Source organism: Triturus cristatus, chromosome 6 (assembly GCF_964204655.1).
Source record: "Triturus cristatus chromosome 6, aTriCri1.1, whole genome shotgun sequence".
In the NCBI taxonomy this organism is placed as follows: domain Eukaryota; kingdom Metazoa; phylum Chordata; class Amphibia; order Caudata; family Salamandridae; genus Triturus; species Triturus cristatus.
Window position 1 is genome coordinate 97,987,763 of NC_140589.1, and position 27,435 is coordinate 98,015,197.

Sequence of the window (27,435 nt, forward strand, 5' to 3'; positions counted from 1 at the left end):
TGATCCAGTGCCATTCTTCTTTGGTGATTGTGCATCCTTTGTCTCTGGGTGTGCCATTGAACACCGGTTACTCCTTCCTTGACATACACCTGTTGCAGTAGTCCTTTCTGACATCCTAGTCTTTGTGTGGATATTGTGGCATGGTTCCCAGGACATGCCGCCTGCTGTTGCAGCCACTGCAGCAAGGGCACACGTAGTTTCTTGATTTGGCAACACGCACACATCCAAGGTGCTCCTCCCTTCCTCCCTCCACACATTCATTTGGCTGTCTTCAGCTTGTCTGTGCCACAGTTGCGGCCACGCGGTACCTAACGCTGGACCGTCTGCACATGCGACGTGCACTTTGCAGGACCCTCAGGTCCTTGCATGACCCACATCACACTACAGTCAAATGTTGCAGCCACCCTCCAAGCAAGGTCCATCCACACATCTCCCGCCTGCTCTCAGGCATGCACTGAGCGCACACACAACACCTTTGCATGATGACTGTGCAACTCCAACTGCCTACACAGCGCTGCCACGCCTTCCAGGACCTGTCACACCCAGCAGGTCATGTCCCTTCTACTCCCCACCGGCCCTGTACCCCTGCAAGGCCATGGGAGTGGGACTTAAGGCTTCTGCATGTAGTATGCTGTCGTCGTGAGGCACATGGCCCACCTATCCACCATCACATGCGCACACGACCTCATCAACTCGTATGCCATTGGCAGCCAGGCGCTCCTCACCCTCACCAAGGAGGCAGACAATTCCAGTTCCACTATTCAAGATTGCATGGGATCCATAGATGAATGGCAGGACAGCACCCACCTGAGGCTGGACTTGTACAGGACTGAGGTCAACATCTGAGGATTGTCCCCTTACAGCTGGGTCAACTGCTTGTGTCCCACCCACAGAAGCCCTGCACAGGCACCCAGTGTCCACGCACACAAGATGTTGTGCGTGATGGTTTGCTTGCTCACATTTGTCATGGTAATCACCAGCATCTGTACCTCACACTGCAACAGCCTCAGCATTATGCACATGGTCCACAGATTGGTCCACTCCAAGGTAAGAGGGACCATGCCCCAGGTCCACAACAACATCCGTGTCAAATACTGCCCTGCCCTCTACGGAGCTGCCACATCCACACTCCCGGGCCACTAGTCCACATCCAGGCTGCATCTGCACACCTCAGCGTGAACATCCCGCGCCCCAGCCACATCACCATCCAGCAGGGATAGCTGCAATGTATCACTGTGTGCTGCAGGATGACCTTCAGACTCCTCACCCACACTCAGGAGGCAGGCCACAACCCTGACCCAAAACCAACCTTGTACCACTGTCATCCGAGACCCCATAGTGCCATCTCCGTGCATCCAACCTTGACCTGGCCACCATTCTTCAGATCCACCGTACTCCTGCATGCAGGACATAGTTCTCCCACCTGGGAACACATACCTGGGACTCCCTCCCCGGGAACCTCCAAATTAGGCATGACCTCTATGCCTTCAAATAGGTGTGTCCTCACAGTTTCCCTAGCACCCCCTCAGCAGCTTGAGGCCATCACAGGTGAGTGTTGTGCTCCATGTCTGCATTGAATGATAACTTGTGACCCATGTGTGTCCTGTACCAGACTCAGATCCCAGGGTATGGATGGGTGGAGTTGGTTAAACACTCAGGCATAGTTACACATTTACACACACATATGTTGTGGACTAATGGCAAATGACAGCAACATCTCATGTCAAGAAAAAATGGGATTTTATTTTGGGTGGGGTGAGTCTTTTGGTAGATGTGCCAAGGTGATCTACCGGGTGCATAGAATCCAAAGTTCACAGGGGGAGATGGCATCCTTGTCAGTTGTAGTCATCAGAGTCCAGACCACAGTGTAGGTCATCATTGGTCAGACTGTGACCAGCAAGTCTATGTGGCAGAGAATGTCATTGGGTGAGGTGGTGCTGTTGCGCCAGGGGTCCAGGTGCCAGGCCAGGTGACCTGGGAGATGTGTATGGTCCGCTGACTCTCAGGGTCTTTTCCGTGGACGACCCACCTTCCTCACGGGACCCTCAGATGCAGGCCTTGACGATGCTTGGGACGCTCCATCAGATGAATCCTCCTCCTCCTCCCTCCCTGTGGCTGGTGGTGGTCTTCGCTTGGTGGCACAGGGAGGGTTGCCCATGTTGTCGGCGATCCGACGGAGTGAATGGCTCATGTCCCTTTGCACCGCCAGGAGCTCAGCCAGTCTTGCCTCCATCCGTCCTTGGTGTTGTTGTTGACTGGCATGTTGCTCGGCCTGCAGGTTCTTCATCTCGTCGAGGGTCCCCTTGATGTCTGTGAGGCTCGACACAACCTGGCTGATGCCCCTGGTGTCACGCCGGTATGTGTCCAGGATGTGGCGCATGTGTGCCATACCGGTTCCCTCAGCTGGCTGGTCAGGTTCTCGCCTCTGCCTGCCTCCACTCCCACCACCCCTGCCCACACGAGCCTGGCCTGCCGTTGTGGGCACATCGGGTCTACGGGACCCCTGAGGGATGGCATTATCGTGGTCGTCTGCCTCCTCCTGGGTGCCCGGAGAACCTTGTCCCTCCTGGTCAGCCGGGCTGTGTTGTTCAGTGCGAGCAGGGCTCCTGGGTGTCTCCTGGGAGGTGGCAGGAATGGGGGTGGTGGTTGGCACAGATGTACCTGACGCAGGGGCTTGTGCACCAGAGGGGCCAGGTTGGTCGGGGTCATCCACAGAGTGGTGGGAGTCGTCGCTGCCGGTGGGGACGTCTTCACGCTGAGCCTGGGACTGTGATTCTTCCCCCCCATTGTTGGGGGGAGGTGGATGACGTTGCCCTGCGTGTGAGAGAGAGACAATGTTAATGCTGTTTCATGCGACATCCATGTTTCATACATATTACAGTAGTCACAGTTCCTCCAGGCGGTTGGATGTGCCTTGCATTCCTCTCAATGTACACTTGGGGATGTGTATGTTGCGGGGGACAGGTTGGTATGTGCTCCTGAGTGTTTGGCAGTATATTTTTGGCTGGTATGCTTATTTGGCTATGGATTGGTATTGTTGTGTCACATGTCCATTATGAGAGTGGGTGCATCCGTTGCCTGCCCCGGGGGTGTGTGCTTGTGTGAGGGTGTGTGTGTGACCGGGCCTGCTGTTGTGTGTAGTGTGGTTTGTCATTGGGTCTCCCAGGTGATGTGTCTGTCCCCTCATGGTGCATGCTGGCATGATAGTGTGTGTGAGTCCCGGTGCTGGGTATGTGAGCTAGTGGAGTTGTTGTTTGAGTGTACAGTGGTCACAGGAGGGCCTTGTGCTGCCTACAGCAGGGCCAAGTGTCAGCTACCTTGTCAATACGTTGCCAGTCCCTGTGCACTGGGCATGGTGCATGGGTATGTCCCTAGGCCATATGGGCTGTGGGCATTGGTGTCTGGTTCTAAGTTGCACAAAGTGTTGTGTGAGCCCCACCCTCCCAGCATCCCGGACATCCAGTCTTGTGTTTGTGGTTGGTGTGGCCTGGGACATGGCATTGCCTTTATTTGTGAATGTGGCATGGAGACGTTAGTGGCATGAGCGTGGTTTTTGGGTGTGGTTGTGTGCGGTGAGGGCTTGGGGTAAGTTGCGTGCATTTGGTGTATTTGTGGTGTGGATGCCATTCCCCCATGTTACGTGAGTTGTTTGTGTACTCACCAGGCTCTGCGACTCCTTCGACTCCGTGTACTCCCACCGGCGGCAGCGTGGCCATCACCTTCTCCTCCCAGGGAGTGTAATGTACGGGTCTGCGGGGCAGTCCACCTCCAGTGATGTTACTCTGTGTGTATTCGTCATTCATTTTATTCCTGACTGCCCTGCGCAGATCGCACCACCTAGCTTGGCATTCATGCCTGGTCCTTCTGATGGGCGCAACAGCATTCACCTTATCGATGATCCTCTGCCACATGCTGTTTTTTTGGGCTATGCTGGTCTCTCTGACCAATGTTCCAAACAGCTGTGGCTCGACTCTGATGATTTCGGTGACAAGGATTTCCAGCTCCTCCCTTGTGAACTTTGGATTCTTGGCTGTGGGCATGGTGTGGGGTGTGGGTGTGGATGGTTGTGGGTGTGTGGGTGTGAATGTGGCGGTGTGTGTGTGAAGGTGCAGAGGGGGTGTTTGTGAAGGAGGTTGTGTGAAGGTGTGTTAGTTAAGGTGTGGTGAAGGTGTAGGTGAGGTGCAGTTGTTTGTGTGTGGTGTGTGTCATCAGTGGGTCTGTTGCAAAGGCTCATGGGTTGTGTGTGGGCCATTTTTATTGGTCCTTTTGTAGGTGTGGCTGTGTTTGAATTTGTGGTGGGTGTGTTATAAGAGGTGGGTGTGGTTTAGTACCTCTGTTTTCCTGTTTGGAGGTGCCAGGTCAGTCATAGAGATGTATTTTGTAATGTTGACGTGTTTTGTGTTGTTGTGCAGGTCGAATTGACCCTCCTTGTGCTGTTTTACAGCGTCCTGGTTATGTACGAGTATTTTTCGCGTAGGTACGGTTCGTACATACGCGATGCTGGGTGTGGGTGCTGGGATTCGGTGTTTGGGTACGGTGTGTCCAGGTGCGGGGCTGTGTTACGGTGTTGGGGTACGGTGCGTACATACGGGGGGCTGGGGGTATACGCTGGAGGACGGTGCAAACATACGGGGGGCTGGGGGACGGTGCGTACATACGGGGGCTGGGGGTATACACTGGGGGACGGTTCTACATACGGGGGGCTGGGGGTATAGCTGGGGAACGGTGCGTACATACGGGGGGCTGGGGTATACGTTGGAGGACGGTGCGTACATACGGGGGCTGGGGGTATACGCTGGAGGACGGTGCGTACATACGGAGAGCTGGGGGACGGTGCGTACATACGGGGGGCTGGGGGTATACGCTGTGGGACGGTGTGTACATACGGGTGGCTGGGGGACGGTGCGTACATACGGGGGGCTGGGGGTATACGCTGGAGGACGGTGCGTACATACGGGGGGCTGGGGGTATATGCTGGCGGACGGTGCGTACATACGGGGGGCTGGGGGACGGTGCGTACATACGGGGCTGGGGGTATACGCTGGGGGATGGTGCGTACATACTGGGGCTGGGGGACGGCGCGTACATACGGGGGGCTGGGGGTATACGCTGGAGGACGGTGCGTACATACGGGGGGCTGGGGGATGATGCGTACATACGGGGGCTGGGGGTATATGCTGGAGGACGGTGCGTACATACGGGGGGCTGGGGAAGGTGCGTACATACGGGGGGCTGGGGGTATACGCTGGAGGACGGTGCGTACATACGGGGGCTGGGGGACGGTGCGTACATACGGGGGCTGGGGGTATACGCTGGGGGACGGTGCGTACATACGGGGGCTGGGGGTATACGCTGGAGGACGGTGCGTACATACGAGAGGTTTTGGGGACGGTGCGTACATACGGGGGGCTGGAGGACGGTGCGTACATACGGGGGGCTGGGTGTACGGTGCTGACATACGGGAGTACGGTGCTGATATGTGCGGTGTGAGGGGGGCTGTACGACTCGTCTCCGGGCACAAGTTTACCCGTGTACATGTGTGCTACAGCGTTCGCTCCGTACGGAGCCTTTTACATGCGGTTGTAGATTCGGGCGGTACGGATCGTACTTGCGCGCTCGGACTTCTGTTTTACGATTTGCACGTACAAATGTCCGACTCCCTTTCGGACACTTTTCCCAACGCTATTCGGATGTGAAAGTTTACGGATCCCTCTCGGACCATTTTCTCGACGCAATTCGTATGTATTTTTCACGTACGAATCGTACTTCGCAGTTTGTCCGGTTCTTGTACGATTCGTACGTGAAAATATACGGATAAGATTCGTACGCAATTTTTTTTTCCCGAATCGGAATCGGCACCTAAATGTATGTAATGTTTTTGTTTATAAATCATTTCTAAATACAAATATTTATTTGTTTTAAAATATTTTTTTATTTTATGTAATATAATATTTGTAGGTATTTGTGATTTGTATTTAACATTATAATATATTTTTTATTTTTAATATTGAATATATTTTTATTTTTAACATATTTGTATTTTTTACTTGTTAATAAAAGATTTTTTTATTCTGTTGATGATATTTTGTTTGTTTTTAATTTTGAACTGACTGGAGTGAGAAGTAAATTTTACCCCACCACAATCCAACACATTCCCTATTGATGCCCTGACTGGAGTGGTAATAGTAAATGTTATCCTTCTGCTATCCAACACTTTCCCTACTGTTGCACTCGCTGAAGTGGAAATGGTCAATTTTATCCCTCCGCTATCCAACACTATCCCTACTGTTGCACTCACTGGAGTGGGAATAGTAATTTTTACTCCTCCGCTACCCAACACTTTCCCTACTGTTGCACTCATTGGAGTGAGAATAGTAATTTTTACCCCTCCGCTATCCAACACTTTTCCTGCTGTTGCACTGACTGGAGTAGGAATAGTAAATGTTATCCCTCCACTATCCAACACTTTCCCTATTGTTTCACTCATTGGAGTGGAAATAGTAATGTTTACCCCTCCGCTATCCAACACTTTCCCTACTGTTGCACTCACTGGATTGGGAATAGTAAAATTTAACCATCCGCTATCCAACACTTTCCCTACTGTTGCACTGACTGGAGTGGCAAATTCAAGTTTAAAGATTTTTAAGTAGTTTAATGTTTTAGATTATAATAGAATGTTTTTAAATAGATTTTATGATATCGGTATATATATATATATATATATATATATATATATATATATACATATATCACTGAAAAAAAACATAGGTTTCAGAGACGTTATCGTTAGAAATTAGCATTTAAAAAAGCTTTGAAATTCACTGAAAAAACCATAGGTTTCAGAGACGTTATAGTTAGAAATTAGCAATTAAAAAACCTTAGAAATTCACAGAAAAAAACCATAGGTTACAGGGGTGTTATAGTTAGCTGGCCATTTCACTCGTACAAAACCATAGAAATTCCACCGTTATAGTAAGTTCTGCTAACTATAACTCGCGCGCCCGCAATGCACTGCTGATGATGCTAATTTTAAAGACAGGTAAAAAAGTCCTCACTTGCATTCAACCCCTGAGGTGCCTTACTATCTAACTCTAAGATATATCTTGTTTCCATTCGTCTCAGTAGTGATGGTGATAGCTCTAATGTGCTGGAGCACTCGTTTGTGAACCTGCAGTTTCGTGCTCCCAACGTAACGCAGGCCACAAGAGCACTCCAGCACATATACCGCATATTCGCTCTTACAGTTGAGAGCTTTTGTGATTTTGATTGGTTTAGGCTGAAATGGCGTTTGGTATAGGTATGTGTTGATACCGTATTTGCAGGCTTTACAAGAGGCACATTTAGTAAAACCCGTCCTGCTTCCGAGCCATGTTTTAGTTGATCTGATCTCTGGGCTGCTCTTAACTAGATAGCTACTCATGGAACGTGCTTTCCTGAACGCAATATTGGGGGACTTGGTCAATCCTTTTCCTAGAACTGGGTCATTACACACTGAGGGCCAACTTTTGTTAATGATCTTACGTAGTGTTTTATGTTGTATATTGTACGTTAGTATCAGTCGTGTAGGCTGATCTTGACTGATACCTGTAGTGGCTTTATACCTTAGTGCGTCCGACCTCTGTATTTTGTTAGCTTTAGTCATAGCTTTATCTAAATTATCTCCAGAATATCCCCTGTCCAGGAATCTCTCTCTACACTCATGTTGTGCTTGTGTGCATTCCCTGTCTGAACTACAGATTCTGCGAATCCGCAGCATCTCCCCAAAGGGGATGCTATTGACTAAATGTGGCGGATGGTGGCTCTGTGCATGCAGGACTGTATTGCCAGATGTGGGTTTCCTATGAAGTCTTGTTTCCAGTTTATTGTTTTGTGCAAAGACCTCCACATCCAAATAAAATATACTGCTCTTAGTCATCTGGGCAGTGAATTTAAGATTCAAATTATTGATATTCAATTTTTCAATAAAATCCTGTGCCGCTTGTTCAGTACCTTTCCAAATTAAAAACAAGTCGTCGATATACCTATACCAACATGCAATCTGGGATTTTAGTGTTTCGCCATAATTTGCCATGAGGACCTGCTCCTCCCAGAGTCCCATGTGTAAACAGGCATAACTCGGAGAGAAGCAAGCCCCCATGGCAACGCCCCTAACTTGTTGAAAAACCTGGTTCTGGAACAGGAAAAAATTATTCTCTAAACAGGTAGAAATCATCGTCAAAAGCATTCTATTTTGCAAATGTCTATTCATAGGTCGTGTGTTCAAAAAGTGTTCTACAGCTTTCAAGCCGTACTTGTGATGAATGCTTGTATATAATGAAGCTACATCTAAGGAAATTAACACATAACCTGGTTTCCATTTAACATGATTAATCTTGTTTAAGAAATCTCCTGTGTCCTGTACATACGAAGGCGATTTCTTTACATGATCCTGTAAGAAGAAATCAACAAATTTGGATGCATTTTCCATAATGCTACCCTGGGCAGAAATAATAGGTCTACCCGGAGGTTTGCATGCATCCTTGTGAATTTTCGGTATGAATAAATCACGGGGATGATGAGATGTTCAATTTTTAAAAACTTAAATTCATCCAAAGTCAATATTCCTGCAGACTTCCAGGCTGTCAATTTAATGTAAAAGTCATTCCAAGAAGATTTGACTTCTTGTATATCTCTGCGTTTGTAGCAGTCCCTATCATTAAGGTGAGTGAGAGCCTCTTCCATATAGAGCTTGCATGGCCAAAGAACTACGTTGCCCCCTTTACCAGATTGACGGATGATAATATTGTCATCTGCTTGTAATTTTTTCATTAATTGAAAATATACACTTTGTTTGGTATACTTTTTGGGGGCACGTGAAGTAGAACAATGTAGCTTTTTCAGTTCTGATGGTATATTTTCATGAAATATGTCCACATTATCACGCAGCATCATAGGGCAGAAAGTGGATTTGATTTTGAAATTAGTTTGAGAACCACCCCCTGATTGAATCATATCATGGCTCATTACACTCACATCTCCATTGTTTTTGTCTAGAAGTTGTTGCATAACCTTAGGGAAATCTGCATCCCCAGCTGTCAATATTTCATCAATTTCCTGCACTGGCTGTATGTTCACCACGCTTTCTTTATTGTGGGTGCCTTGAATCAAATGGTATTTGCACAATTTGAGTTTTCGTACAAATTTGTAGATGTCAATCCTAGTCTAGGCGTAGTCAAAGTTACTGGGAGGGCTAAAGGACAGTCCCAACGCAAGCACATTCGGATCATCATCACTCAGCACGCAGTCAGTTAAATTAATAACTGACTGCGAATTTTCTTCCTTTATTGCTTGCGATTCCATTTTTTGTTGTTTGTTTTTTTGTTGCTTTTGACGTAGGCACTGCTGTTTGCGCCGATCCCGTCTTTTTTGATTGAGTCCTTGCTGAAACCCCTGTCTCCTCGCTTTTGCCAGTTGCTCATTGTCGGATTCACTATCCACAGCAGAGCTCAAATCCGAGACAGAAGTAGATGTAGGTGTGGCGCCACTAGTACTTAGTTGGACAGATTTTAAAGCACTAGGTGCATTGGATGTTTTGACCGATCATACTTTTTAACAAAGGTGAACACGCGGCCCTGCTCATAGTCCACCTTATCTCTTTGGAATTTGTACGCCTTGCGTTTCTTTATTACTTCCTCATCCTTCTGTAAATGTACCAACATATCCTCTCTGTATTTTTGCATCACAGGTGTATCTCCTAACTTGTCTATCTCAGCATTTGTTTCATCAATTTTAAGCTGTAGGGCTGTTCTAGCACTTTCCGCATATTTCACCAGTAACACCACCAATTTGAGCGATGATTCTAAATTACAGTCCGCCCACTCAGCCAGCATGCAGGGATCCGGGTTTTCATAGCTAGGAGCGAGTAATATACGCAGCCCCCTCGGAATCCTTCCTACATCCAGATAGCGTCTTAAAGATTTGCATTCCCACCACTTGGCCTGTTCTGTTCTCATTAACTTTTCTAGTTTTTAAACAGCTCTTTGGCACTGGGGTTTGATGATAACGCTGCTTGTTCCTGTGTGTTAATAATAGTCTCTCCACTAGGAGAGTTGTCAAAAAGTTAGTCCGCTGCCACCTCCCGGCTCCTTAGCGTATCGGCGGACATGGTGTTCAAGTGTGGGCAAAAAATCAGATCTGCGAGCCAGCGAACAGGACAGTGCCCTCACTCTGCTCGCTCACACTCCTTCACCGGTCTCTAAGCTGGCTCTTACCTCAGGAGAAGCACTCCCATCACATGAGTCCTCCGACGCGGGCTCCATTCGCTGCTCCTTTGGCAAATGCAATCCAGCTGACCGGGGGCTGCTACGGCTGCTCCTTTTCCGGGAGTACGTGTAGTTTCCGGCGACGCCTGAAACAATGCTTCCTGCCATTCGGCCCAATTAGAAGGAGGGGTCTATCAATACCGTTGAAGCAGATTCGGTACATTTATCTGCATTCCTCCGTCACCAACAACATTTGGAAAGACGAAGATAGACCCAAAATTCAGTGCACATTCGAAGTTTATTATCAAACGCTCTGCACCACCGCCATTATGCGTTTCAGCCTCACAAAGGCCTTGATCACATGATACGCCAACGGAGAGTTTTTTGACCTTTTTAAAGTGCTAGTGCTCCAGAATACATGATAAGACACTCCCACAAGGATTCATGGAAATAGACAACACATTATCCTTCAAGTGCAATATATCCCAATGCTAGAGCAAATCATAACGCAATACAGTACAATGATAAGTATCATAGTGCAAATAGCGCTAAACCCAATAAATATATAAATAAATATTCATGAGTACAAAATATAGCATTGATAAAATCTAATAAGAATGCTAAAATCCAAAGCTAAAATATTCTAACAATAAAACCAATAAAACTGATCAAATGGAATTAGCAGCATAATTGCATGTCCAATCCTAACTGTCAGAGTACATGGCTAAGGTTATTACATAGATAGCTCCATCATCCGCAGCTCAATTCAAGCATATATGTAGGGCGGGTTGCATTGTCACTCCTGCCTCCACCATCATTGATTGCCTGGATTGCGGGGCTGAAGCGGTGTTTGGGGACCCGAGGACACACCGAGAAAATTACACACACAGGATATTGGCAATTGGGTATCACCTTGCTTGCCCGGCATCCCGCGATTCCATTTGGACCCCCCTGCAGCACCTACCGGGAGTACAGAGGCATCCTGGGACCCGTAGTTCCTACGAAGGACGGATCGGTGAGCAAGCATTCGATGGGTGGAGCGGGTCACCACCAATGGTGAAGCTGCTGGACAATTATTTTCAGGTGTTCCCATGCCTCCTGGGATTTAGGCATCCGAAGAAGGCCGATCAAGGGCCGAAATGCATCATGCCGCATTTATTTCAATAAAAGGTGTTTCCGTACAGTCCCCCGTGAGGCCTCTGCTCCTTTCTTCCGGAGGAGATTTGTGGGATATTTTTCACGTCAGCCAGCGACGTGAGTCAGAGGGCCCCGCTTTGTCAAGTTGGCCACGGACATATCTGGCGGCTGCTGTTGCAGTATTGTTTGGGCACCGAGGGATCGGTAGTTCCGTGGCACGCCTCACCTTCCAGGACATCCGATGGCGGCGAGATGTAGGGCGGGTTGCATTGTCACTCCTGCCTCCACCATCATTGATTGCCTGGATTGCGGGGCTGAAGCGGTGTTTGGGGACCCGAGGACACACCGAGAAAATTACACACACAGGATATTGGCAATTGGGTATCACCTTGCTTGCCCGGCATCCCGCGATTCCATTTGGACCCCCCTGCAGCACCTACCGGGAGTACAGAGGCATCCTGGGACCCGTAGTTCCTACGAAGGACGGATCGGTGAGCAAGCATTCGATGGGTGGAGCGGGTCACCACCAATGGTGAAGCTGCTGGACAATTATTTTCAGGTGTTCCCATGCCTCCTGGGATTTAGGCATCCGAAGAAGGCCGATCAAGGGCCGAAATGCATCATGCCGCATTTATTTCAATAAAAGGTGTTTCCGTACAGTCCCCCGTGAGGCCTCTGCTCCTTTCTTCCGGAGGAGATTTGTGGGATATATATATATATATATATATATATATATATATATATATATATATATATATATATATATATAGTCCAAATCCCCACTCAAACAATGAAAGAAGGGTCCGACACCGCCAGGATACATACGGGAGGATTTAATTCAAAGTAAATTCACAGCGCAAACTGGGTAACAATGTGGCAGACGCGTTTCAGCAATTCAGCTTTCTTCAGTGCCTGTTACAAACAAACAAGAGTCTCGCACCTGGTGGCTTTTTGAATATTCACTTGACCACTCCTGAAGATTTATATATATATATTTTTTTTAAAGTAAATATATATATTAATTATTATATAATGTTGGTTTAATTTTTTTTTAATTAAGTTTATTTGTTCTATTTGGTAAAATGTATATTGAATCTAATATATTTTTTTAATTAAACATTTTTTTTTACAGCTATATTCATGATATCAATATTTTTTTCCGATAATTTTGTACTTACCATTATAAGTAGAGGATGTAGATATTTTTGACATCGATATTTTGAGTGTCGATATTTTGTCAGTGTACCGCACAGTTTATGTGAAGAAAACCAAATTCATCAATCCCTGAAACCTGGTCTTGTAGCACTATAGTTCCAATTTTTAAGAAGGGAGACCGGTCAAACCCGAGTTGCTACAGGCCAATATCGCTGATTGACAACACTGAAAATTTTGAGAAGGGTGTTGTTCAATAAGATTAAGTCATGGGCTGAGGAATGCCAGGTTCTACACCCATGTCAGCTGGGATTCAGGAGTAAGGTGGGCACTGTGGAACAGTGCCTTAACCTTAATTTGATTATTAGTAAATATAATGTAGCCAAGAAAGCTCCTGTGTACCTGGCTTTCATGGATCTCACACCGGCCTTTGACTTTGTAAATAGATCACGATTGTGGTTAATCTTGTTGAATCTTGGGTTAGACGATTCATTAGTTTCCTTTTTGGCTTACTTGCACAGAGACCTAAAAGCCAGGGTGCGCATTAGCATGAATGGTGAGATCTCCAAAGCCATTGAAGTTGGTAGGGGGGTCAGACAAGGTTGAGTACTGGCCCCCCTCCTATTTATTTTATATATCAATGACTTAACTAAATCCCTGCTAATCTCAACTAAAGACGTCCCAATGATTGGTGGAAATAAAATTCCTGCATTGTTATATGCTGACGATGCAGTTCTAATGGTGCGTACTCCTTAAGCTTTACGTGCCCTGGTTCAGGACTTTGTTAAGTTTATGGCAACTTTGGATCTATGTACCAATTCTAAAAAATCATTTTTAATGTCGTGTGGGTCCAAGAAACATTCTAACCTCACAATCGTCATAAATTCTAATCAACTATTAAGCACTTGCACTTTCCCGTATCTAGGCATGACATTTGCATCGAATGGATTATGGAATGACCATGTAGCTCACTGTAAACGAAAGTTCATTAACTCTATTAACACTATACTTAGGCTACCCAAGCCAAGGAATATAGAGGTAGTGTCTTCCATCATTAAAATATACAGATTGCAATGTACACCAACTGTAACATATGGGGCGGAGGTTTGGGGGAACACGGCCAGCTCGCCCATCCTGCGTGAAGAGAACAGATTCTGCCGCAAGATCTTGGGCGCTCCATTTTCCTCTTCCACATATGCTGTTCATAGAGAACTCCATCTGCCCTATGTAGAGGATTTCATTAAGGCCTGCCCAACCTTATTTTGGTTAAGAATTTGGAAGAATCCGGCTGCACATTTGACAAGGGAGATAATTTTAGATTGCTTAAAATGTGATAAAGGGATGGATATACCGTGGTTGGCAGGGGTTCATAGAAGTTTAAGTAGCCTGAATATGGAACATCTTTTCTTAAACCCCTTAGATTACAGCTCTATCAGCATTAAAACACTGGAAAAGACTCTTTACGCTTCTTACAAAGAAGCACGAGTAGCAACTGAGTGCAATAAAACCTCAGTTGCTAGATATATGCAGATAGAGAACGTGCCCCCTGCTATGCTAAGATATCTTTTAAAACCAATTAGTTGCTGGGAAAGGGGTTTACTCTTTAGGCTAAGGACAGACACAATGAAATATCTGTTGTCGTTCCCCATTGGTTTTACCCCCAACTTTGATCAATTATTGTGTCCCTGTAATAACACTCAAAAGCAATCAATGTTACACTTCCTATTCTTCTGTACTTATTATTCAGCCCCCACTAAAAAAATTCCTGATTCCATATTTTAAAACTCGACATATTATTGACTACAAGGTGGCTTATGAGATGGTGCTTGCTATAATTGATGATGAACTATGTCTGCGAGTTGGATCATTTTTAAAAATGGTGGTGCGTATGCGTAACTCTATGCACCCAGGTTAATTGAATCTCTTTTTAAAATGTATAACATTTCTGTATTTTTACTAATTTTTAAATGATATTTTACTTTGTACTTTTATGGATATGTTGTTTTTATCCGAATAAAGTTCATATTGATTGATTGATTGATTATAAGTATAGGATGTAGATATTTTTGACATCGATATTTTGAGTGTCGATATTTTGTCAGTGTACCGCACAGTTTATGTGAAGAAAACCAAAGAATGCAATAGTTGATATACCCACTTCTGAGTCACTCAGACCCAGATTTCTAATAATGAACCTCAAATGGAATGAAGGACATCTCACTCACTCTGTGTTGGAGTGTTTCTCTGTGAAGACACGCAGGAGAAAGTCTGCTTCTTTATTTGGTTCTTTGGTGTAGGGGACCACTATGTACTCTCCGGGCGGCAGGCGAATGTGGGTGCTGACTTCTCGATTTTGGTTGATGGTCTCGGCCTGAGTACAGGGCTCGTGATTGAGGAAGAAGTCTTTCGTAAGGTGAACACTTTTACTACCTTTGAACTGAAAAGAGTCCAACATGACAATCACCAACAACAGCAAAACAATGTAGGCAATACACACAAACAAGCATGTGGTATTCTACCTGCTTTAGAGCATTGAAACGATAAGCAAGTAATTGTAAACATCAAAAATGTTTCCAAGTTTTATTATTTGTATGATTGTTTCACGTTGCTATCCTGAAATGTTTCCTACAAAATCTAAAATCAAATCCTAACTCTATGCAGAAGTTGGACTTTCAGGTAGCAACATGAAACAATCGTACAAATAATAAAACTTTCATGGGAAGAATTTGAAATTTAAATGGAGATCTTAAAACCCTAACATACATGGACAAAGATCGTGTACCTCAGCCTTAAAAATTAAGCTGTTTAACTGGAGCGCTTGCAGAAGGGACGCTGCAGTGACAGAGAAGTGCGGCACCTTGGAGCTTGGTCCATTTCTTTTGCAATTTGATACAGAGCTGTAGTAGCTCCCAGGGGCAATGGAGTATTTGACAGAGAACATAACAACAAGATAATAATACATGAATGGAATGTGTATCGAAGCAGTCATTAGAACATTGGTCCCCGGCTATAGGAGGAAGCAGCTCGGCTTCTAGAGTACATCTCCTCGTCTTTCCAGAAAAGGCAATTCACAAACCTCTCTAACTTTATCAGTTTTACTTTAGGTGCAACTTATCTTATTTTAGTGTAAGAATTAGGAATAAGGTGCAGATTGTGGGAATGTATAATTAGGAGCTCTGACCTCAGCACTTTACAGGCACTATCTCTTCCTCATGTTATTTTCGCCTTCTCTCCCGATTGTGCTGAGAAACACACCAACATGACCCTCTACAGTCCAAAGACTAGTTGAAAGGCCTCTGAAGGACCCCGTTAATCTTCAGGAATCATTGGCATAATAGTATACATATTGCACGTCTGTCCCCCTGAAAGATGGATTTTCACAGACAATGAATTCAACATGAATCTGATGTGCTGCCGGCCCAGCTCACTGAATACAACTGTGTCACCAAGGACACAGCGCCAGGAACCTTTTACCGCCGCTGTACCCTGTCACAAGTCACTATTCATTATTCTAGAGGAAGTACCTGTTTCCTCAGAACCCCTTTTCAAGTTTTGTTAAAAGGGTTCTCTAGAGTACAAGCTGCTGTCTTTGTTCAGAGAATGTCTCTGCTCTAAATAAACTTTCACGTGTGGACGCCACATCTCAGACTGTGCTGCAGGTGTAGGGGTGCAGTCAGTCTGCTGCCCTAGTGCGGGTCACATAGTCTGCCTTGACTGGGACACTGTTGTATCTAGAATACCAAAGGAGTGAGGGAGTGCCCACAGCTTGAGCATGGATGGACCTCATGTGCACCAGAGGGGGAGAAAGGTGAGTTCATGATGGTGAAAGACCATTTAATGGAATTCACAAGTGTTTCATGAGGAGCCACAGAGCGGGCAGACTTGCAATTTAGAGCTTCAACCCCAAAGGACCTGCCTCAGGGATGACTTCTCTTGGAGGGCCTTAAGTTGGGATAGGTCTTCCCCTAATGGAAAAGATGAGGAACTTGGGTATGAAAGGACAGTACTGGGCTGCCTTATAGCCACCGACAGGCGGCTTCCCCATGTGCATTCTGATCACACGCCATCTCATCAGCCGAGAACTCAGCTGGAGCTGTAAAGGAGAATCTGGGACATTGAAGTACAGGACTCCTGCTGGCAGCAAGGCGGTGGAATCTTTTAGGACACCACAGAAGGTCTACTGAGGCAAGGCGATGAAACAGGGCACAGGTGGGTCCTGATTTCCTAGTCCAAGGATGGAGAGGGTAGTGTGCCCCTAGGCTTGCCCACAAGTAGGTGTCGTGCTGCAGTTAGTGAGCCTTTTGTTGGTGCCTCAGCGCGTTAATGTGCACAACCAGACGGCACAATAGGGAGGTGAGCCTCTGGCATTAGGGAGCGTGGATGCCTATCCAGCCCCTCGGAGGCCACGTGAGGGAACCTCATTAAAGAGAACGAGAGACAGAAAGGCCAGCATTGATTGCCATGGGATTAATGACCTCCTGCATTTGTTACCTGGCCTTCCAGAAGGTTCTGGTTCATTACTTTGTAAAACCATATTCATTTTATTCCAGTAGGTCTTGGAACAAATTAGACTGGACTTCCCTCCGGACGGGTCTCACTTTATTAACCTATTGCCCTCCTTTGGCTTTGTGACTCTCAGGTTAAAGCTTTGTCCACGTGCTGCATCTCATTAGCCATACCTGCTACTTGGGCATTTTTATGTCAATGCCCAACGTTTGCATTGCAGGTGTCCAATTTAGTAGACACATTTAGGAAGCGTTAACCCCAGTCCCCTTTCTGCTTTCATGTTGATTCTCAACATAGGTGATGGAGTACTTGTAACTGCAGCCCCGAACAGCAACACAGTGGCCAAAGGTACACAAATAAATGGTGTCTCTGCTTGTACACAATGTGGCCGAATTTAAAGTATGTAGCATTGATTAGTTGAATTATGTGATTTATTTGAACTGATGAGACGTGACAGGATTTTGAGAATGTGTGATTTGTTTCCTGATAACACATTGCCAACATGTACCGATATTTTTGTTTTTTTGATTCTATGGAGTTTGGCAGTTGTTTGCCCCAGGGTTTGTGTCATACAAGATGCTAAAGGGGTGGTGGGCGACTTATTTTCCATTTTCTTACCTACCTACTCCCTGCCTGTATTTCTGCTTTAGCCTGTCACCTCTTTGATTCTGATCCCAACCACTTGACCAAATAAGCTGTAACCTGATTTAACTATTGCTGGATAGGAGACACAGCTGGCTGTAAAGGTTCAATATGCATCTAGGCACTTTATAATCACAGAAGTGGTTACAGCATGTGTGACTAGCATGAGATCCTTGCACCCTCAGGGCAGCTGCACCTACTATATGAAGACAATACCAGTGTCAGAACAGCTGCACCTACAGTAGGAAGGTGACACCTGGACCAGGACCTCAGCAACTACCGTAGAAAGATGACACCTGGAACACGACAGCTGCAACTACTGTAGAAAGGTGACACCTGGGCCAGGACAGCTGTAACTAATGTAGGAAGGTGACACCTGGGCCAGGACAGCTGTAACTAATGTAGGAAGGTGACACCTGGGCCAGGACAGCTGTAACTAATGTAGGAAGGTGACACCTGGGCCAGGACAACTACAACTAGACCAGGGACGTGATACCAGGGTCAACAGAGTACCACCTGGTGTAGGAAGTGATACCAGGGACAGGGCAACTGCTTCTACTGCAGCAAGGTGACACCTGGACCAGAACAGATGCAACTACTGTAGAAAGGTAACACCTGGGCTAGGATAGCTGCAACTATTGTAGGAAGGTGACATGTGGACCAGGACAGCTGCAACTGCTAAAGGAAAGAAACATCTGGGACCATGACAGCTGCAACTACTCTACTGTAGAAAGGTGACACCTGGACCAGGACAGCTGCAACTACTACAGGAAAGTGACACCTGGAACCATGACAGCTTCAACTACTTTACTGCAGAAAGGTGACTCTTGGACCAGGAGAGATGCAACTACTATAGGACGGTGCCTCCTGGACCAGGACAGTTGCAACTACTGTAGGGAGGTGACACCTGGACTAGGACAAAGACCACTAGTGCAGGGATATGAAACCAGGGTCAAGAGAGCAACATCTGCTGTCGGAAGTGATACCAGGGCCTGGGCAGCTGCACCTACTGTAGAAGGTGACACCAGAGTCAAAACAGCTTTAACTACAGTAGGAAGGTGACTCCTGGAACAGGACAGCTGCAACTACTGTAGTGAGCTGACACTTGGACCAGAACAAATACAGTTAGTGAAGGGATTAGATATCAGAGTCAAGAGAGCTGCACCTGCTGTAGGAAGTGATATCAGAATCAGGACAGCTGCACCTACAGCAGGAAGGTGATACCCAGTTCAGGCTAGTACTGCTGTGAGTAACCATCAGTTAATAAAGAGCACTACTCACTAAAAATGGCATGAACTCATGCAGTTATTTGCAGTGCAGTGTTTCTAAATAATGCTAACCTTAGAATTAGGAAGAAGAGTAGCAGATGTAACTAACAAGCTATACCTGAACCTGAGAATGGTGTGAGCAGCCCCTTGGAGTAGAGGTGCTGTCTCTATGGTGGAAAGATACATGTATGTGCATCTCGCAGCAGGGTGCTGTTCTGTCAAGAGTTCAGGCCTCTTACCCTCACAAACAATATCAGACTCTAAACAAAGACTAATGGAAAGCATGGCGGCACTCATACCACCCACATTAAATATTGTCCGCAGGCTCCAAAGCGTGCTGCCCTCCCGGTCTATTATCCACCATTATCCTTTGCTAAACGCATAACAAGCTTGTTACTCTGACAGATTAAGAATTAGCAAATAAACATTTCCTTTTATCTGCTCTCCCAAAAATAAGTCAACAAACATAAAAACAACAGTAGCTTCTTGCATGCTCTTTTCAGTAGAACCCAGAGGTTAAGCACCACGTAGCCTCAGAATCTAGGGAAACAGAATCCATAGGTGCATTTGCGAGGGGAAGGAAGAGGGGTGTGCAGCTGGGTTGTAGTTCTGCAAAAATACAATTTCACTCAGAAGCCAGCACAGCCACTCTTTCGCTTCCCCAACCATTGAGGACCGAGGTACACAGAGTCTACAGCTTTGAAGCTCAGTGCTGGAGCATTCCAGGATGGCGTACCTCATCGGGGACCTGTGGGATAAAGCATGAAGATCCATTATCAAGAAGGACTGACTAAAGTCTGATACAGCAGGCAGTAGCACTCAGCAATACAAGACAAGAATACTGTTGTGTGCCTGATTTAAGTGTGGCGGAAAGGGTACTCCATCTCAACAGCAACAGAGTATCCTTTTTGACATACTTTAGGTGCGCGCACCTTATTTAGCCAGACGCACGAACTGTATTTCAGCAACAGAGACGACTACGTCTCTGCCACTGACATACACCTCCCATAGTCTGATGTAATGAGGGCCACCAGAGGTTTTGCCATTTGTATTGCCACCCTACTTAGTGGGGGCAAACAAATAGCATGTTTTTACTTTCAGACACCAGCATCCAAAATGTGGTGGTAAGCGAAAGTAAAAACATTTTATTGACCCCCCCCCCCATGCCATTGGAGAAAATTCCTGCTTAGGGATTTTCTTTTTTAAAATAAAAAAAGATATTTAAAGTGTGCTGTACAGCTCCATCATGTTGACGGAATTGCGCGGTATGGAACATTTTCACTGTAAGAATGTCCGGTGGGCGGTGAGACAGACTACACTTGGCATGGCGCTTGTAAAGTGCTCTGCCCTGCTGATATAACGCAGTCTGATCGCTGCACTCTAAATCAGGCCCTAAAGGTGGCCTTAATCCAAAGGATGCACTCACTTTGTTCTTGGAGCCTCACTGAGATCATATCACAAACAGAAGAGACCATAGAAACATTCATAACAAGGCTCAGCATTTTTACATGATCCACCTAATCTAAACATTGCAGGCACAGACACATTGTGGCTTTCTAAACACTCTTGATGAGCTATTGTGGAATGCTCATTGTTATCCGGAATCCCAGACATTTTCAATTTACACCCTAGACTTAAGTATCATGGTCACACGCATATTTAAATATTATTCAAGGAGCTCTGGGCCTGAATCACAAGTGTGACGGATATCAAATCCACCTTATTACAAGTAAGACAAAATGTAATGCACCTGTAATAAGGCGGACAGGATGCCGTTAAGTTTGTAACAGAGCAACTCATCTGTCAAACTTTAATCAGGCTCTATATATCTAAAGCAGCAGTTCTTAACCTTTTGACTTCTGCGGACCCCCAATGGAACACTACAGGAAGCTGGGAACCACAACCTACGCAGTTTTTACAATTTGAACTTCAAAACAGTACAGAAAATGCAAGAACAAGTAGAGATCTGATCTTTGTATTTTAGCACTCCACATGAGTGCTCGTGTTTAACTTAGCTCTTTCATTTGCTAAATCGTTTTCGTCTGTCTTGTTTCATTTTTGTGAAGCACTCCTCCCCCCCCCATGTTGCTCTGAAGCACTGTGTGCTTCTCTGCACTCCAGCGCTAAATGTTACTGTTTATCATCTATGTTTGCCTCCCTGCCTCACCCGTACCACTATTGCTCTCTCTACCATCTGTGCTTAGTGCATGTCTTTCGTAGGTCTTGTTTCAATTTTGTGAAGCAATCCTCCCAATTCCCTGTGTTGCTCGAAAGCACTATGTGCTTCTCTACACCCCAGCGTGAAATGCTACAGTTCCCATCTTTTTTGCCCCCCCATCACCCATGCCACTATTGCTCTCTAGCCTGTGTGCTTCTCTGTGCTCAGCTCCCTCTATTCCTTGATTGTTTGTGTGTTAATTTCCGCCGTCTTAGATCACAGAGTGCAGCTGACAGAATGCAAAGTCTGAACAGCATAATTTCAGCTTTAAAAAACCCATCAGAATTACCTACTCACCACTACACTCTCCCCACGTCCATGTTACATGAACATGTGGGAGGGAATTTTGCAGCGCGATATCTCAGACGGAGAATGGTCACGGCTATGGACTGACATTACGAGATTCAATCACTCCATAGAGCTCTGGGAAGCCCATCTCAAGACCATGATGGATTGGTATCTTCACCCCTCCAAGCTCAAACAGATCTTTCCCAATACTTCTGATAGATGCCGGAGGGACTGCGGGCTCTTAGGTGACTTCCAACATATCTGGTGGGACTGCCCAACTATACGCCCCTTCTGGGAAGAAATACTAGCACACAATAAAGATATGTTGGGCTACCTCGTCCCGACCTCCATGGCAGGAATCCTTTTGGTGCTCCGCGACCCGGCCCTAGAGCACCAGACCCGAGCAGACAAAGCAATCATGTGGTTATGTATCGGTGTGGCTAAGGTAACCATAGCAGCTGCCTGGAAACTGAAAGAGGCTCCGGCGATTTCCCTCTGGCATTCCCGTCAATGGAAGTTACCTCGAAAGAATGTCCGATATCTTCCAGGATAACTATAAGAATTTTGAATACAAATGGGGGCCGTTGGTTACCTTCCTCTCACGGGGGATGCTCCTGGCTGTATGTCCTCCCTTGGTCAGAGCACTACATCTCTTTCAATTTTGATTCAATTTGGAATACCCTACGTTGAGCACACCAGTACCTTTGAGCCGCCACCATTGTTTTTGGGGGGAGGGGGGGAGATCGGGGTTTTTAACTAATTTTTCTGGGTATTGTTTCTCCAGGGAATTTACTTATCTCATATTGCTCCTTCCCGTTGGAAGGGTTTGATAGGAACTCATCACAAAAGAAAGATGGGTTGATCAGTTAGGTGCGTTTTGTTTTATAAAATGGATACTGGGGAATGACACAAACCCCTTCAACGTTAGAAACTGTACCCTCTATTTTTGCATTTCCTATGAGACAGGGGTCGGGACATTGGCCAGGTAAAGGTGATACTGTTCAAACCCTCCTTTTGAGTGGTATGTCCGGGGCTCACTGCGATGAGCGATGTGATGGCTATCTCTCAGTGATGTATTTGAAATGTTTTCAATAAACACAAGTTTGACAACAAAAAAAAACCCATCAGCAGCTGAAAAGGGTTGGGAGAAAAGCACTGGCACGTTGCAGGAACTTAAGCAACCCTCACAACAAACCTGGTTTCACAGAGCACAGTTTACAGTCAGATGTTTCCTGTTAGGCCCATTACTGCTGTACCTTTAGCTTACACTCCCACTGCTATAATCTTCACAACGCCCTCTTTTCCAAACACCTGCTGCCCTGGCAAAGCTGTCAACCATGCAACATGGAAACTTAAGAGCCTTGACATATACTTCAGATGTTCATAGAAGTGCATTGGCAAAGCAATAGCTCTCCAATGGCCGAGACTGATTGGCTTTGCCAATACCTGTGCCATTGTGCTTGTGCTAGGCTCTCTTTCTGTCTGCATATCAAACTAAGCATACCAACTTAACATTTACAGAGTATTTTAAAAGGTTAATTTCATTTAGCTTTTTTATGTATATATACTTAATTAATGTGCTAATATTATTTCATTTTGTGAATAGTCGCAGAACCCATGATTAGAAATCTAGGAAATCTGAGTGTCTGCGGACCCCAGGTTAAGAACCTCTGATGTACAGAAAGCAGCAGGTGGCACTGCCCATGTGGAATTTTCTTTTGAAGGAACATGGGTCAGGGTAGAGCAGCGATACACTCGAGTGTCTGAACCAGAAGAAGTGGTAAAGAAACAAGGAGAGGGACTACTGTGGCTTCGCTCTGAAACTCGGGGACCCCCATGTAGACACACCCCTGGCAGACGAGGAGTAGGTGAAGGAGTATAATTGCCCTCACAACTTTTTATGGAGTTTCTGGGTTTCCGGCCTCCAGTAGGTGTGTCTCCTGGAGGAACTCAATACATACTCCCGTCGTCCTAAAGTATGTGTGGGTCTTATAGCATTTAACAAAAGAATTCAACCCTCGCACATTCCATGTAATTATTCACACTGAGTCTGACATTACTGAGGTCTATACCAGCCATAACCCCCACACCCCTCCTCCCCAACACCCACAACAAGTGACACTCAATTGCTGCTGCACAGACCTTGACCCGAACTTCTAAACAAGACCCAACCCCCCCACCCTGGGTAAACACCCCATACCTCAACTAGTGTCTTCCCAATCATAGAGACAAAACCCTCCACCTCAAATCAATAACCCCAATAGAACTTCAGTGTGTGTTTTCGGAGTCAGATGGGTGTTGCATTTATGCCATCGCTAAGGGTTAGGATCAGGCAGGCAATAAACCTTGCTAGTAACGTGTCTGATGTACCAGCCCTATGCGCCCTGTGCTCTTTGCTGCGCTGCGTAAGTCTTGCTCACACCACGAGAAAAACAAGCATTTGCAATGCAATAGGTCTCGCAGTCGCAAAGTTTAAAGTGGTTGGTATTGTAAATGGCATTGTTTTTGATCTTTTTTGTTTTAAAAGCAATAAATATATACACAGTTATTTATAATGTAGTATGTGATAGTGGGGCAAATGTGTTATAGGAAATAGAGTCTATGCACGTGGGTTAAGACGCTATCAACTACTGCCACTCCCTATAGCCATGGATTAATATGATGTTTTGCCAAGTGTGTTTTCTGTTGCAGAACACATACCATGATTGCCAACTGATGCTGATGATAGTTCCCCAACAAAAAATGCAGACCACCAGCTTTCAGAATGAAATCAGTTGGATGTGTGAATAGCACAGGCGCTGCATACTGTGTTCCGTAGCTTCTTATGTAAGTGGCACATGCTGCTTTCCAGAGCAAAGAGCGTGTGCTCTGACTGACCCCTACCCACCAAAGCCTGAGCAGCTTGCCTGGGTCACCTTAGTTGATGAAACAACTAGGACTTCATCGCCAATCACGCACACAGCAGCGACACCCAGCGGCCCAGGACCATCATCGGCAGCACAGAGACAGCTGACGTGGTTAGGTGTTGCTGCTTTTATACATCATCCTACCAACAGAGGGCAGTGACAACAGTCAGTAGTGCTGCTAAACCAGCCAAAGTGGGGTAGTGGTGTCCAACCCAGCAGGACTAACAGCAGTTCTACAACCACAGCAACACCTATGCACCCACACTACCACCACAGCGCACAAAAATACTGACCGCACCAGCAGAGGGAATGGGTGTGTTGTATACTGGTACACACCCACCACAGAGCGCACAAAACAAACACAATGGCAGCGCCTGCCAAAAGAAAGGCTGCTCTGCATACCAGCAGACTACCACCACAGCGAGCACCATGATAACACCACCAACACAGAGGGTACAAAGATAGAGGCGACAGCACACGCCACCACCACCCAAGTATACTGACAACACTGGACTCCACTGCACACTGCCACCACATAGCGCAAAAATAACAATACTGAGCACCACTTAGAGCAGATTTACACTATCCCAGCACATTGCCACCAGAGAATTGAGAGAGCCCATCAGCAACACACTAGCACCATACAAAGCAGTGAGTGCCATGCAAACACATCTGAGTGCGCAAAGGTTGCTGTGATGCTAGGATCGCCATTGAGAACGGGTACTCAATATACTAGGGCACTATCGCTACCCTCACAAAGCTGAAGACACTAGCACCACTGAGAGAACAAATATCTATGCTGACAGGAGCACCATTGAGAATAAGTGTGCACTAAGCCAGCACAGTCAAGAACAGCTGTTTTCAGCAGCAGTTACGTTTTCCCTTACACACTAGCAGTTCGTAGCTGGGGAAACAATGTTTGGAGTCTTGCTATGAGGGCTCCCTGCCCAGCACGCCTGACCTATCAACTCCACGCATCACCACTGATAAAGCCCCTTCATAGAGACCAGGGCCTTGTTTACAGTTTGGCAGGCTGGTTACCCAGTAACAAGCATTATGGATATCTGACACCTTATTTGGGGCCACTGGAATTATGTGATTTCGCCACCACTGCCGTTCCGCAAAATTACAGATCTGCCCCAGTTGCCACAAAACGCATATTTTGACACCAAAAAATCCAGCTCACGTGGATCAAAATTAAGTAAACTGAAGCAAAACCTGTTGATGCGCAGTGGAGAGGAAGGCGCAATGGTTTCACCTTTCTGCTAACTGTTGCTATATTATCTTTGGGTGTCAGACTAGTACTGATGAGGTGAGACCGTTACCCAGATAGTATGTACAAAATTAAAAAGATAACGAGGTAACACCGTTAGAAAATAAGTCACATTACGCCTCATAATTTACCTTCTCTTGTCGGCATATTATTGTAAACCCTGCCACATAATTTTATCCTCTACTTCCGCATAATTGAAGTGGCCCCGATAATATTTTACGGCACTTGTAAAGATAATCTGTCACGTTTTTTTCGGAATATCAATCAACCTCTAAGTAAGCCCCAGGTGTGCAGGGTGCGAGTTCTTGGTGCATGCACGCACACGATGCGCAGGCAGGAAGGACTGTGGTTCCCAGAGAACTGCCTGGATTAAATAGGAAACCAGATTCCTTTCTATTTAAAGAATTTCGTCATCCCGGAGTTTAACCCTAATCTCCCCATTACAAAAAATTAAAGGCTGGCCTGTTCATTTCCTCCCATACAATTTTGCCAGCACCCTTGGCATGACGCCTGCCTATCGGCCAATCTGTGCACCTATGCGGCTACGGGGTGGAGTTGGTTGGCACCATTTATGTACCACCAGACCATGGGATTTGGTACACAAGACCACTGAAATTGTTTCAAGCACTTCCTAAAGCCATCTGAAAACGCTAATCCGTATGACGACCGGGGGCTGCTGGAGTAAGAAAAAGTATTTTACATTTGATAGAAAACGCTTCCAAATTTGGACAACGCCGAAGGTGTCTGCCGTCATTATGGGGTTCTCTTTTTGATGCGCAACCTTCCCACCCCCCACATCAGATACCTCGGTCTCTCCCAGGAACATGAAACCGTCACAAAAAGAACACATCTTTCCTTCCTCTGAGAGACCGTGGCCGTGTGGACAAGAGACTGCCCCAACTGAACTACTCACAAATGAAAACAAGCGCGCACTGAAGCTGACGGAGTGGGAGGGGGAGTGGGGGCGGGCACGCAGGCTGCCAAATGGTGCGATGAATAGTGAAAGCGAAGCTGACGGAGTGGGAGGGGGAGTGGGGGCGGGCACGCAGGCTGCCAAATGGTGCGATGAATAGTGAAAGCAAACAAGTGGTTGCAGGACTCCAAATGGTGCGCGCGCCCGGACGGGTCACATGCACTGTAGTTGGAGGCCTGCAAAGCCACTGTTTGCACTTCCAAAACGCGCTTACTGTAAGTCTCGCCAGAGCCAGCGCTAAAGCGCTGGTCAGGCGAGACCTAAAAAAGGATTAACCTCTTCCAACAACCACTACCACAATAGGGGTGAGGGGGGGAAGATAAGAAGGGGGCAACTGGAGACAATTAAAGGGGGGGGGAGGGAAAGTGAGGAGGCGTGCAATCAGCTGAGTCCAAATCCTGTCGATTGTGTGACCCCGGCACCCCGTTCAAGAAAAACAGAGCATCAGCAGCCAGATTCCAGCAAATACCACTCCATAGTTGACTGTATTAAATGAGTGAAACTCTGCCTTTAGAGAAACCTCTTGCCGAGGTGGAAACCAGTCGGGCAAGGGAAAGCAGGGTAAAACTATATTGTTGGAGCGGGGTTTCATATAGACTAGCCCTAGCAAGGGGGGTTATGTATTATTATCTTTTCATTTAATAAGTTGCTGCTTTGAAATTAACTGTTTCCAACTGGTCTCTGCAGGCACGTGTCCACAACATACTAACAAGTTTCTCAACTTATGGACTAGACATGCTTGACCCTATAAGGACCACTGGGACTGGGGCATTGTGAAAACATTAATGAAAAATGATGTACTAACGCCCACGGATCACAGATTCCTCAAAC

The 27,435-nt window shown here is 46.2% G+C and overlaps 1 protein-coding gene across 1 annotated transcript in view; it reads right to left on the reverse strand.

The window, feature by feature from the left end:
• Positions 1–27,435, reverse strand: part of LOC146813824 (calpain-1 catalytic subunit-like) — a 400,682-nt gene that overhangs the window by 171,338 nt on the left and 201,909 nt on the right. Inside the window, exon 11 of the mRNA XM_085610280.1 lies at positions 14,756–14,967. Coding sequence (XP_085466406.1) covers positions 14,756–14,967 — 212 coding nt within the window. The remainder of the gene's footprint in view (positions 1–14,755; positions 14,968–27,435) is intronic.